This window comes from Syngnathoides biaculeatus, chromosome 15 (genome assembly GCF_019802595.1).
Source record: "Syngnathoides biaculeatus isolate LvHL_M chromosome 15, ASM1980259v1, whole genome shotgun sequence".
NCBI classification, from domain to species: domain Eukaryota; kingdom Metazoa; phylum Chordata; class Actinopteri; order Syngnathiformes; family Syngnathidae; genus Syngnathoides; species Syngnathoides biaculeatus.
In genome coordinates, this window is record NC_084654.1 from 25,845,314 (window position 1) to 25,856,848 (window position 11,535).

At 51.5% G+C, this 11,535-nt stretch overlaps 2 protein-coding genes across 4 annotated transcripts; both read left to right on the forward strand.

The window, feature by feature from the left end:
* Positions 1-541: 541 nt before the first annotated feature.
* On the forward strand, positions 542-5,065 carry si:dkey-23o4.6 (retinol dehydrogenase 13). Its single transcript, XM_061843682.1, has 7 exons — positions 542-674; positions 766-900; positions 2,069-2,260; positions 2,745-2,906; positions 2,977-3,096; positions 3,411-3,615; positions 4,209-5,065. The coding sequence occupies exons 1-7, from the start codon at positions 542-544 to the stop codon at positions 4,312-4,314; spliced, it is 1,053 nt and encodes a 350-aa protein (XP_061699666.1). The 3' UTR covers positions 4,315-5,065.
* Positions 5,066-6,306: 1,241 nt separating this feature from the next.
* plekho1b (pleckstrin homology domain containing, family O member 1b) lies at positions 6,307-11,412 on the forward strand. Of its 3 annotated transcripts, XM_061843679.1 has the most exons (6): positions 6,307-6,436; positions 7,361-7,519; positions 9,277-9,417; positions 9,494-9,598; positions 10,117-10,215; positions 10,294-11,412. In XM_061843679.1, the coding sequence occupies exons 1-6, from the start codon at positions 6,401-6,403 to the stop codon at positions 10,921-10,923; spliced, it is 1,170 nt and encodes a 389-aa protein (XP_061699663.1). In that variant the 5' UTR covers positions 6,307-6,400; the 3' UTR covers positions 10,924-11,412. The 3 variants fall into 3 exon arrangements, with proteins under 3 accessions (XP_061699663.1, XP_061699662.1, XP_061699664.1); XM_061843678.1 differs by lacking the exon at positions 6,307-6,436 and having other exon boundaries at positions 6,711-7,519; XM_061843680.1 differs by lacking the exons at positions 6,307-6,436; positions 9,277-9,417; positions 9,494-9,598 and having other exon boundaries at positions 6,711-7,519.
* The last annotated feature ends 123 nt before the right edge of the window (positions 11,413-11,535 follow it).

Sequence of the window (11,535 nt, forward strand, 5' to 3'; positions counted from 1 at the left end):
TAGCAAGAAGTTGAAAAGTGCGCAAGGCATTTTTTCAAACGTTATTGAACAGTACAACATAAAATCAATCAAGTTGGGGTGGTGACATCACAGCGTTGTCATTTGTCACACTGGAATCGAAAAAAATGGAAACACAAAAAGTCAATTAGTAGGAAATGATCTGAATGAAATCGAAGGGAGTGACGATAACTTCGTGACAAATTAATTTCCGTAAAAATGTTAAATGTTCCTGCGCTACGGTCACTGTGAACATTTCGATGAAAGAACACACGACAGACACGAGCTGTGGTCCTCTTTGACAGGAAGTCACGTGGGCGTGTGTGCGCGCGCTTTTTAATCTGATCTAATCAGATTGAAAGTAGCCCCGCCCCTTCCTTTTCCATCCCGGCTCGCTGACCCGCGCAGCAGTCTGTGGACCAGAACGCTGCGGAGACCGGAACAGTCCGGAGACCACCACTCTGCGCGGTCCAGAGGATCGCGGCCCCGAACGCTCTGTGAATCTGAACGTTTGGCCGAGAAGCTCGGCGTGCCTCTGCGTACCATGCCGGCCGGGCCCGCTTTCCCGGTTCTGCCGTGGGCCGCCGTCGGGGCAGAGGTCGAGGGGGAGATTCCGGAGGGCCGGGGGGGCGTGCTGCTGCAGGCGGGTGCCCTGGTCGGAGCGGTCCTGCTCATCTGTGAGAACATCATCGCCTCCACGTGAGCAAAAACTCCAAACCTCGCCTCATCTATTGATCACCTTGTGTGCGTGTGCGTGCGTGCGTGGAGGCGTGGCGGCGTTGCGCAGGTGGATCGGCGGCGGCGTCTGCGTCTGCGGCGACCGGCTGGACGGGAAGACGGTGCTGGTGACGGGCGCCAACACGGGCATCGGCAAGGAGACGTGCAGGGAGCTGGCGCGGCGAGGTGAGCCGGTGACGGCCATCTTGGGAGGGTCGAAAACGGTTGGCTGCAAAACTCACGCAAGGGTAATGACTAACAGATCCCTGCAGATGGCGACATTACGTCGCATCGCATTGGATTGGAGAGCAGCGCAATTTTTGAGGACCAGATAAAGTCTCGTCAATTGTGATGTTGAGTAACGCCGACACGTCGGAAGTCCGTCAACTTCTATGTATGCTGTAAGCAGCGTGTGGACACTTGACTGCGCAAAAAGGCGCGTTTCATTTTTCTCTCACTGTCTGAAGTCAAATCAGACTGAAACTCAGTCAGAATCACCCAAATGATTTCATTTTGTGAAATGACACAATAATGAGAGCCTAAATTTCTTTAAATATGATGTGACATTATTCGAGGTCAAAAGTTTACATACACAAAAAGTACGATGTCTTCAAAGAATATGGGGAAGCCCAGATGATGAGGTCATGGCTTTGGAAGCTCCCCATAGGTTTACTGACCAAAACAAGGCCACTCTTCAAACAGTCTGTTTCCTTGTTTGAAATCATGGGAAAATCCAAAGAAATCATAGAGCGCCACATGTTTGGCTCATCCTCGGGTGCAATTTCCAGATGCTTGAAGGTGCTGCTTTCATCCGAAAGACCTCGTGAAACATTCTCGTGTCATTATTCAGGCATTTTACAAAGTGAAATCCATTTTGGTGATCCTGACTGACCTGAACCGGGAGAGGTTTAGTCCCATTTGACTTCAGTGAGACAGTGAGACCAAAAAAAAAAAAAAAAAAAAAAAAAAAAAGCGTGTATTTGCAGGGTGTACGTAACCCGGCGGGTCGTAGAAAGCGTGTGAAAAGACCGCCCAGTTGACGGGGCCGACGGCGTATACGGAAAGCTGCTAACGTGCAAGTCCAGCGTCGCTCGCAGCTTGTTTCTTGGTTGTCTTTCATCTCCACAGAGGTGATTATTTTGCCAACAAAAACGCTGTCAGTCTGAGTCTTGGATTACAGTTTGAAGTGTTCACTTCAGTCCTTTCAGTTTTTTTTTTTGAAATGACAACATGGAATTAACGGCATCTCAGTTCATTTCAACGGCAAATCGGATTTTCTGTCGACGAGGTACCACGCCAGCACTTCCCGTTAACCAGACGAGCGCTTCACCTTTGAGCGGTTCCACCTTGTCAGGCGCCCGCGTGGTGATGGCGTGTCGAGACCTGTCTCGGGCCGAACGGGCGGCGGAGGACGTCCGCCGGTCCAGCGGGAACGGGAACGTGGTCATCCGGCACTTGGACCTGGCGTCGCTCTACTCGGTCCGGCAGTTCGCCAAAGACTTCCTGGACAGCGAGGACCGACTGGACGTCCTCATCAACAACGCCGGTAGCTGGCCGCCTCCGTCGCCGTCCGTCTGCGCGATACTGTAACGGGAAAGGCTGAAAAGTCCAGAATTTGAAGTAGTGGCAGGCGTCGTCCTTTAAAATGTCTTCATTGTGTCCAAAAAAAAAAAAAAAAAAAAAGCCACTTTAACGCCCAAAGAGCTTTACTGTTAGGAGTGGATAAAGACAAGAGGGTGATGGGTTCAATGAGTAGTTTGGCCGGACGGATGCCCTCAGGGTTCGAAGCGCAATTCGTCAATTGTGCAGCTCACCGCCTTCTTCGGAAGCTTTTTATTTGAATTAAAAAATAAGAAGAAGAATAACTAAGGATAGCATTAGGATGTTACTACTCCAGTGAGCCGCCACCATCGCTAAAGGACGTGTGTGAAATTTGAAATCCTTCAAACGGGGCTCCACCAGCACGGGAGACGTGGGAGCTTCCAAATATGACAAAATGACGTTCATATGAAAATGTCCCGTGCGTTCAGGTGTCATGATGTGTCCCAGATGGCTAACGGAGGACGGCTTCGAGACGCAGTTTGCCGTCAATCATCTGTCTCACTTCCTTTTGACCAATCTGCTCCTCCCTATGCTGAAGAGCTCCGCCCCCAGCCGCGTGGTCACCGTGTCGTCCATCGCCCACCGGGGAGGTGCGACCTCTGACCTCTTCAGATTCCCGTAACGGCGACTGTTTGTTGAAAATGTTTCTTTTGTGTTCAGGTCACATCGACTTTTCCGATCTGTTCTTCAGCTCTCGTCCGTACAGTCCGCTGCGGAGTTACCAGCAGAGCAAGCTTGCTAACGTGCTATTTAGCAGAGAGCTGGCGCGCCGCCTTCGAGGTTGGTTGCTTGCTCGCTCGCTTCCATGCATCCTCTTTCCTTTTGCTTTCCATCCCCACCTGCCAAAATGCCGTGAACTTGTCAGCTCACAGCTACGAACAGATGCTAGCATGATGAGGGAGCAGAAACCAACACGTGTTAAGTGAAACTCATGGATGCTAAAAGGAGCTAATGCAAGCTTACGGCTTAGTGACACAAACATTTGCTAATAGACAAAGAAAAAAAAAAAAAAAAAAATGCGCGGCAAGTCAACTTTTTAGTCAGCTAGCGCGCCCCCCCGTGGTAACGTGGTGCATGGTGCATTTGGCGCCCAGGTTCGGGAGTGACTTCGTTCTGCGTGCACCCCGGCGTCATCCGGACTGAGCTGGGCCGCCACGTGGAGGGTTGGTTCCCCCTGCTGGGGGCGCTACTGAGGCTGCCGGCGATGCTGCTCATGAAGACGCCGCGCCAGGGCAGCCAGACTAGCCTGTACTGCGCCGTCACGCCGGGACTGGAGGACCGATCGGGGAGCTACTTCAGGTCCGGGTGGACGGGAATTATTCAGACGTGTTCTAGTCCCGAATTGGGATTTTTTTAAGATCGGCGATTTAAGAGCTGAAAGGATGAATGCGATGACAGCTCGCGGCCGGCAAAGTCCGGCGAGCTAAAGAAGCGGCTGTGACGGTCTCGTCGGTCCGAGGACTGAAATGTCTGAGGCCGGAACGATCGATTCTTTTAATCGCCGATTCATCCGTTGATACGTCTATCTTCTGATCAATCAATGAATGCCAAATTGACAGTTACGAAAATGCCTAAGATCTGTCCGAAAATTGGTTACCATTCTTTTCCAAAATAAAAGCTGCTTTTATGGCGGGCGACCACTCTAAGATCAACGAGGTCTCTGAAGGACAAATCCATGATCAGATCATTTGGTAACGAATCACTGAGTGATTTGTCAAGAATTGCACGTATACACGAAGCGAGTATGGGCTTATCGAGTTGTGTCTCATTCGGGCCCAAGCGTGATTGCGGGACCGTGCGCTTCAGTGGAAGTCGCTTTGCTCGCGCGCAATCTTCAAGATGCATCCGTCGGGGATCACCTGCCAATCGATGTCCTTTTTGCTTTGTTTCAGCGACTGCGCCGTGAAGGAGGCGGCGCCGGAAGGGCGGGACGACCGGGTGGCCGACAGGCTGTGGCGAGAGAGCGCGCGATTGGTCGGAATCCCAGACGCGTGCTGAGCTGACCCGCGGTGGATTCGTTTGAGCCCCCAAATAAGCTCGTGACATCAGAACCAAGTTCAAATGTACCGCAGTACGATAGGAAAAGCAGATGGGAAAGTTAAAAAAAAAAAAGCCCAAAGTCAATTTTTTTTTTTTTTTTTTTTTTTTTTTTGGGGGGAAGTCCCGATCAACAATCAACAAACAATATGACAATTTTTCGAGCTTTGCCAGGGATACGTTTGCAATTTTTGTCCCGGTTGTGACAACGCGCTTCAGCGGCTCATTTACATAATTCCATCCCCCACAAGCGAAGCGCTGCCCCCGCCGAGGAAAATTTAATCTGTGCTGGATGACCACCCCGAGTTGTGCCTGGAGTTGTCGTGGTGACAAAAGCCGTAATCGCCGTTGGCCCGGCGGAGCGGGAGGCGGCAAACAAAAAGAGCGACTTGCGCCCGTTTCCGGTGAAAACATCAGAAATGAAGAGAACGTCTGAGGGGTTAGACAATGAGTGTCTATGTGTGAAGGTCACCACAAGCCATCCATTTTCTGAGCCGCTTATCCTCAAGAGCCGGGGTGCTCAAAAAAAAAAAAAGACGTCAGCCAATGTTCCCTCTAAACTGAGCGCGTGGGCAATTGTGCACCGCTGATGTCGTCTCTTCGTAGATATTCTGCGTTGCCCGTGCAAAGAAAATGAAAAATAAAAAATAGATAAGAAGTATAAACTCGAGCTATTCAGTTTGTGGCATTTTACAACGTGATTGAACGAGAGAGAGTGATGACTGGTTGTGACATCCAATGGCACAATTCACATACATACGGTCAAAAACGAAAAGAAGAAGCCACTGGTTTCTTTGAGGCAGCACACGGAACTTTCTCTAACGACAACCGCTGCTCCGCCACACTCTCCGTTTCCGAGTTTACCTCTGACCCGCCCCCGCTCTTAAAGACGGACACTCATAATTATCAATGCTACAGTACTCATGCAGCCCATCAATGTGTTTTATAACGACAGCGTCCACCGCCGCCGCTTTAGTTCGCGACACATTCCGGGCAACGTAGAGCAAAGACGAGCTAGACGTGTTGCTCGTCTTTACTTTCCATATTAATGGAGAAACGCTGTTGTTTTAAGATGCAATGACTGTCAGAGTACGCGAATCACGGAAGAAAAAGTGGTTCAACTGGATGAGATTTTCTGCTCTGAAGCCAAAGTAGAAAGTGCAGGATGAGATGGCGTGTCATTTGAAAATGCCACGTTGGCACAGCCTGATCCAGGATGAAAGCCCACACAATACAGTGGACAAAAAGTTCATTCCGTATTTGAAATATAGGAGGCAACATAACATCAACCTTAAAACGGTTTGGGAGCGTCATCGGCCCCCGAAAACCCGTAGCTCGCGAGAGGCTGGCCGCTCGAAAAGTAAATCTTGGGGTAAAAAAAAAAAAAAATCCCGGCTGTCATCGGCCTCGACCGGTCACACGGAGACAGATGACATTTGCGCTCACGATCACACCTGACAATTTCAATTTTCAATTGGAGGAAACCCAAGAAAAGCCCCACAGGGGGAGGCTGGGATTTGAACCGCGGTCCTTTGAACTGTGAGGCCAAGGCTCTAATCAATTGCTCCACTGTGCAGCCTCACCGTAATCTTAAGGTTTAAGATAAGGATTGAAAAACAAAAAAAAGAAAAGGAAAATGATACTGATTATTGCGTTTTCAAAGCCAGAGGGGCCCACAGGAAGGTGCTAAAGAGCGACTCCGGATGGGGGGTCCAGTGACAACCCCCCCCCCACCACCAATAACCAGCTCATATTCAATCATTCGGAATGGCAACGGGATCGCGCGATCATTTCGCTCAGTTTCAATACTTGCTGTTCTTTCTTATTTTGTTTTCCTAAACTATGTACATCGTTTGAGGCCGTTTTATGAGGAGGAAAAAAAAAAATTGACACAAGACACTGACACAAGATGGCCCAGCAGAGGGGCGCCGAGGAACCGGTCGGGGGTAACCGGACACCTTCGCCCAGCGGCCACCGCGGTCCGCTCACAAGACGGCAGAAGCCGGCGGAGGTTCGGCGTGAAAGGACGAAGGAGAAGAAGGACAAAATGAAGAAGAACAAACAGAACCGCGACGCTCCCGAGGTGAGGAAAGAAAAGAGAAAGACGCATTTCTTACCAAAAAGGATCCCACGCCGTCGTCTGCGATGACGTATTAGACGTACTCGAGAGGAAATATACTTTCATTACAGTCTCATCAAAATGCAATACGGAATACTGCGTGTCAAGCCCAGGAAGCATTTACATGATGGAGACAGACTCAATACTTTTATCTCTATTTAGTTTGCTTTCTTTGACACTCATTTGGCTAATTGGAAATACAATTTCAAACATTACATTTATGTCGCGTGTGATTGTCAAATAGGAAAAATGCAATTCAAATGCAGGTCTTCTCTTTCAAAGAAAAACAAAAAGTAAAATGAATAACTGGTGCGCTAGCATCTTTCCTTCCAATTTATTTTCGGGTTACCAAAAAAGGAAGAAATAAACAAATCAAGAAGGAGTTTGGAAGAAACTGTTGCCCTTCCAAAGGTGGGCTCAGGGGGGCGCTGGCTAACCCTAAGCTGAAACATCGACGGGGCAAAAGACGCCCCCCCCCCCTCCCCCCGTTTGCCTTTCGTAACACTTGGCGTCCTTCCGTTTTGTACTTTTTGGTATCGAGCGGTTACCGAATCTGTCTCCCACTTCTGGAGACTCGCTTTGGACCCCGATTGCAAAAACATGCACGCCAGTCACGGGCCGGCGACCAGTTCTGGGTGGCACTTTTTTTTTTTTTTTTAGGTTGTCGGTGTTCAGCGCTTTGGACAACTTCCCATCTCCGCTCTAAATAAAGATGTCTGCCGTTGATTGGTCTGAATTTGTGTTCTTAACCCGTCCATGGGCAGTTTTTTGCCTTATTGAGAGATCGGACGGCGGCGTCTGATGGGTCACACTCATCGGGCGTCATTACCGCTAGGAACGTACGATGCCGTATTTTGCGCCACCCTCATGTACGCTCCGACAATACAGGAAGCGGCGGCGGCGTCCATTTTGTCAAGTCGACCGGGCCGCGCGGCGGACAAGGCGGGCTGGCTGCGAAGGTTCTGCGGCAGAGGGATGTTCCGGGAGATTTGGAAGAACCGCTACGTGATCCTCAACGACCAACAGCTGACCATCTGCGAGAAGGAGGTGGGTGGGGCCCGCACACTTAGCCCCGGGACACACATCCACAGAATCGGGCTGGTTTGGTCTCCACTTTGACCCTTTTTGACAGTGGCACCGCCCCCAAAACTTGCTCTCCGAGTAGCACCCCAAAACAACTCGCTGTCCAAAAAATTGACGTCACCGTAATGGACCACATTAAAATAACGTAGCGTATTAGGCGCAAGTGTCCATCCGAACCCGGCACGACGCTGCTCTTAAATACAGGAGACAGTAACTGCGTTCAAAGTCTTTCACAGGAAAGGTCAACAAAAATCTAGGCCAAATAAATGTTCAAGATGGCGCCTGGCAAAACACGCTCTCTAGTTTTGTCTATGTTTTTGTGTTTCGCCTTCGTCTTTGGAAGCTTAACGTGACTCACCTACGCAAGGGAAGACTTGCTAAACGTTAGCGAGTCTACTCACCAACATTGGAGAGCCCACAAAGTTGTTTCTCTAGCAGAACGGCCGAAGCGGCGAAGGCGACGCCGCGCAGCCGGGCGTCCAGATCAAGTTCCCAAAGCGAGGATCTGGAATGGCGCGCCCCTGGTTTCACCACGAAGATGGACCCTCTCTCCCGGACAAAATGGACAACCTTTCATCCTCTGACAAACGCAGCTGTTCTGCCGCGGGAAGACTCGGCTCAGTCACGCGTCCCCGACTGCGCGAAACCGACTTTACCGAGTCCACCGCGACATGAACAAAAGGTGGCGTGAGATCAATGAAAAACCGTCTTCGACTTGGGGGTCACTGCTTTTGAACCGTTGAGTCTTTCTACTGAATGTGACAGTTGGCTGCGTTTGGACCTGCCGTTGTTGAAAAAGCGTGGCTCAAAGACGCAAAAACGGAACGGAGTGGACTGCCTTTGAAACTTGGAGGACTCCACGGACGTCGTCACATCCTACGTCAGTTCCAGTGAAGACTCGTCTACACCGCAAGACGGTTTGCGTGGTCAGTCAAAACAAAGAAGTGTGGTTCACTGCCAGACTTTGCCCACATCACGGGCAAAAAAGGACGCCTGGACGAACAGGATGCGTGACGTATTTTCAGCCAACAAAAGCTAAACAGAGTCATCGGTCGAGACCTTTACCAAAGAGCCGCACTCCCAATCACACCAGACGGGGGCCATTTAGAGGCTCCAATGAATGTCGCGTGAGAAACGTCATCTTTTCAAATTGGACCAATCTGCATGCGTGTGCCGGGACGTACGTGAACAGTTGGTCATGTGGAAAGTGAAACAAACGCTCTGTGCGCGTTTGGGGGCGGGTTCACGTTACACTTTTCACCTGCGAGTGGGGGGCGTGTCCTGAATTTCCAAGCGCTTAATAATGGATGCCATTTCCATGGCGATAAACCTGCGCAACCTTTAGAATGGGCGTGTTTGCTGGACCGCAACCGCTTGTATCAAAGAGAATCAGACAAATGCATTTGCCGATCAATAAAAATCCACAGCGACACGGCGGCCAAGCACATCTGCCTCGCAGGGTTCCGATCCCAGCCCCGCCTGGGTGGAGTTTGCATGTGGCTTTTCTCCGGGGATGCCGCTTTCCTCCCGGATCCGCGCGGTAGCTTGAATGTCAGTGCGCAAACTGTTTGGCTGGCGACCGGTTGGGGGCGTAACCGGCGGTGAGTCGCGACGGGCTACAGCGCATCCACGGCCCGCGGGGGAGAAAATGGACGGAAGGATGTATAAAAATCCATCTGCGTCCGCCTACGCCGCCATCTTGTGCCGTGTGCGTGTCGCAGGGTCACGCGGGCGTCGACGAGGTTTTGGACTTGAGCCACTTCGGCAGCTGCGACGACGTCAAGAATCGCAAAAAGAAAATGCGCAGCAAAAAGAATCACAGCAAGTTTTCGCTTCAACGATGTGCCCACGCCCACAGCACGGTACACGTCTGCTATTTTCTTTTTAACGATACATCATCACCACATTGCGTAAATGTTGTCTCCGCGTGTCCTTTAGGCTGCTAGCATTCTGTTCCTGGCAGTGAGTCCTGAGGACAAAGAGTCGTGGATACACGTCCTCAACGTGGCCATTACGAGAGCCAAGAACAAAGTCCTGGACCAGGTGGTACTAGTGGAGCTCGTAGCGTAGCGGATGGCTTCTCTGGGGGAAGCCAAGCGGGACGAGCGCGGGACTCGTCACGGAAGCTACGTTACGCAGCGCCGGACGGACCGGCGGAAATTGTACAAATTCAAAGTCACAAAACTTTGCGACTGTTGATGTTCTAAAAGGAAGGGATCGGTGCCAAGGTGAACGTTTTGCTCTGTAAGGCCCTTTCACCACGGAAGAACACGTAGTCGTGTTTGAAAAGTGGATATTCGCTTATGTATTTTGGAGGGTTTGGTGTGGAACTTCTGTCAAGGCGACACGCGACTTGGGGACAATAGAAAAGGGCGGTGACAACAGTTGAGAAGGAATGCCCCACAAGATTGGCCGCTATGCTAACCCTCCACTGTAAAATTACGCATTGCTAGGCTGGCTACATGATGCTAAGCTAGATGCGACACCGCCGTAAACATGAACTTCATTCACGCAGCAGTGATGTGTTACGGCGCTAACAGGAAACCTTTTGCACACTCCAGGTGACTGCGGACCAGGCTCAACTGTGTCACATGACCCGAGACCGAGCCCGCATCTGTCGCGGTCGCCGCCCGCCGAGCAGAGGCCACCTGCTGGCCGTGGTCCGTCTTCACCTCCAGTTCTGTCGGTCCTCTTTTTCTCTTCTGTCTACCACTTCTTGTCCGTCCCTGTTTTCCCAGGCATCCTCCTCGGACGGGACCGTGACTTTGGATCTGATTCGGGAAGACGTAACGGTGCTGCGCGAATTCCACGGCCGCAATCCAGAGGAAACCCTAACCTCGCCCGCCTCGGGCCGCGTCCGCTCCGAGCCCGACGGCGCGCTCTTCACCGGGTCCGAAGAAGCTTTCGGGAAGACGCGGAGTCTCCCTTGCGGGGGGGCGGCGGCTCTGCGGCAGACGGGTTCCGCTCGGACGTACAGATCGAGAGAAGAACCTCGGACCTCCCGCAAGAACCGCCGCGCCTCCGTGGATGAGATTCGCGGCCACTCGGACAAGAACCGGACCGCGCCGCCGCGCCGGGACGCCTCTGCGTCTGTCGACAAACTGCACCACCTCATCTGCCTCAAGGTGGCCCAGACGGAGCGGCTGCTGGCCGCCGCCACGCGGGACCGACCCGAAGGCCGAGACGGGAAACGGACTCGGTCGGTGGAGGAAATGAGAGCGGAAGCCTTCGGTCTCCTGAAGGAGGCGCTTGACGCTCTGGAGCAGGCCAGGCGCATTCTGCAGGAGGTGAAGGAGTTGGGCAAACTCCACCACCAACCGAACGGCTGCGGAGGACCGCGATTGGCACCAGCACCGTTAGCAACTTGAACGAAACCGCTGTCGGGACAATGACGTCGGGTCAGGACTCATTGACAGGAACCGAGGTACCGGTGGGATTCTAGTTCAGGTTTTCACACGCGCTCAAATGTTAACCATAAATCACTCAATCAAAGGGAAAAGCAGCAACATGAGGAGCGGTTGGCATCTTTCTGCCAAACAAACGAGTAAAGAAAGAAGCAACTGACGACGCTGCCTCAAGGGTCTCCTCGTTGTGAGGCCAGTGAACGGACGGCGAGCAGATTCCGCTTGTGATGCGTCCAGAGCGCCCGGAGGCTTTCTCGTCTCCGACGGCGCACCTCTTGCGTGCTTTCCGTCGACTTTTTGGGGCACGTCGTTCGGAAGCATCCGCTCGGACGACCCCTCGCTCGGGAGATTCACGGCGGGGATGTTGAACTCGCTCAGAGGAACTTAAACTGTTGAGGGGGATATCTTCCAATTTGAACTTTGGATTTTTAATCAGATTCCCTACAAAGTTCTTATTCGAAAAAAAAAAAAAAAAAAAAAAAAAATTCCCTTTTTTTTTTTTTTTAAAACGCATCATCTGATATTTAAAAACCCAGCGTCGTCGTCATTCTGAGCTCGAATCCCAAGCGGTGGCAG

Coding starts and splice junctions, on each gene's coding strand:
- si:dkey-23o4.6 (XM_061843682.1), top strand. CDS start 542: ATGCCGGCCGGGCCCGCTTTCCCGGTTCTGCCGTGGGCCGCCGTCGGG. Junction 2,261..2,744: donor CGTCCTCATCAACAACGCCG/GTAGCTGGCCGC, acceptor CCGTGCGTTCAG/GTGTCATGATGTGTCCCAGA. Junction 3,097..3,410: donor GCTGGCGCGCCGCCTTCGAG/GTTGGTTGCTTG, acceptor TTTGGCGCCCAG/GTTCGGGAGTGACTTCGTTC.
- plekho1b (XM_061843678.1), top strand. CDS start 7,274: ATGGGTCACACTCATCGGGCGTCATTACCGCTAGGAACGTACGATGCC. Junction 7,520..9,276: donor TGACCATCTGCGAGAAGGAG/GTGGGTGGGGCC, acceptor TGCGTGTCGCAG/GGTCACGCGGGCGTCGACGA. Junction 9,418..9,493: donor GTGCCCACGCCCACAGCACG/GTACACGTCTGC, acceptor CGTGTCCTTTAG/GCTGCTAGCATTCTGTTCCT.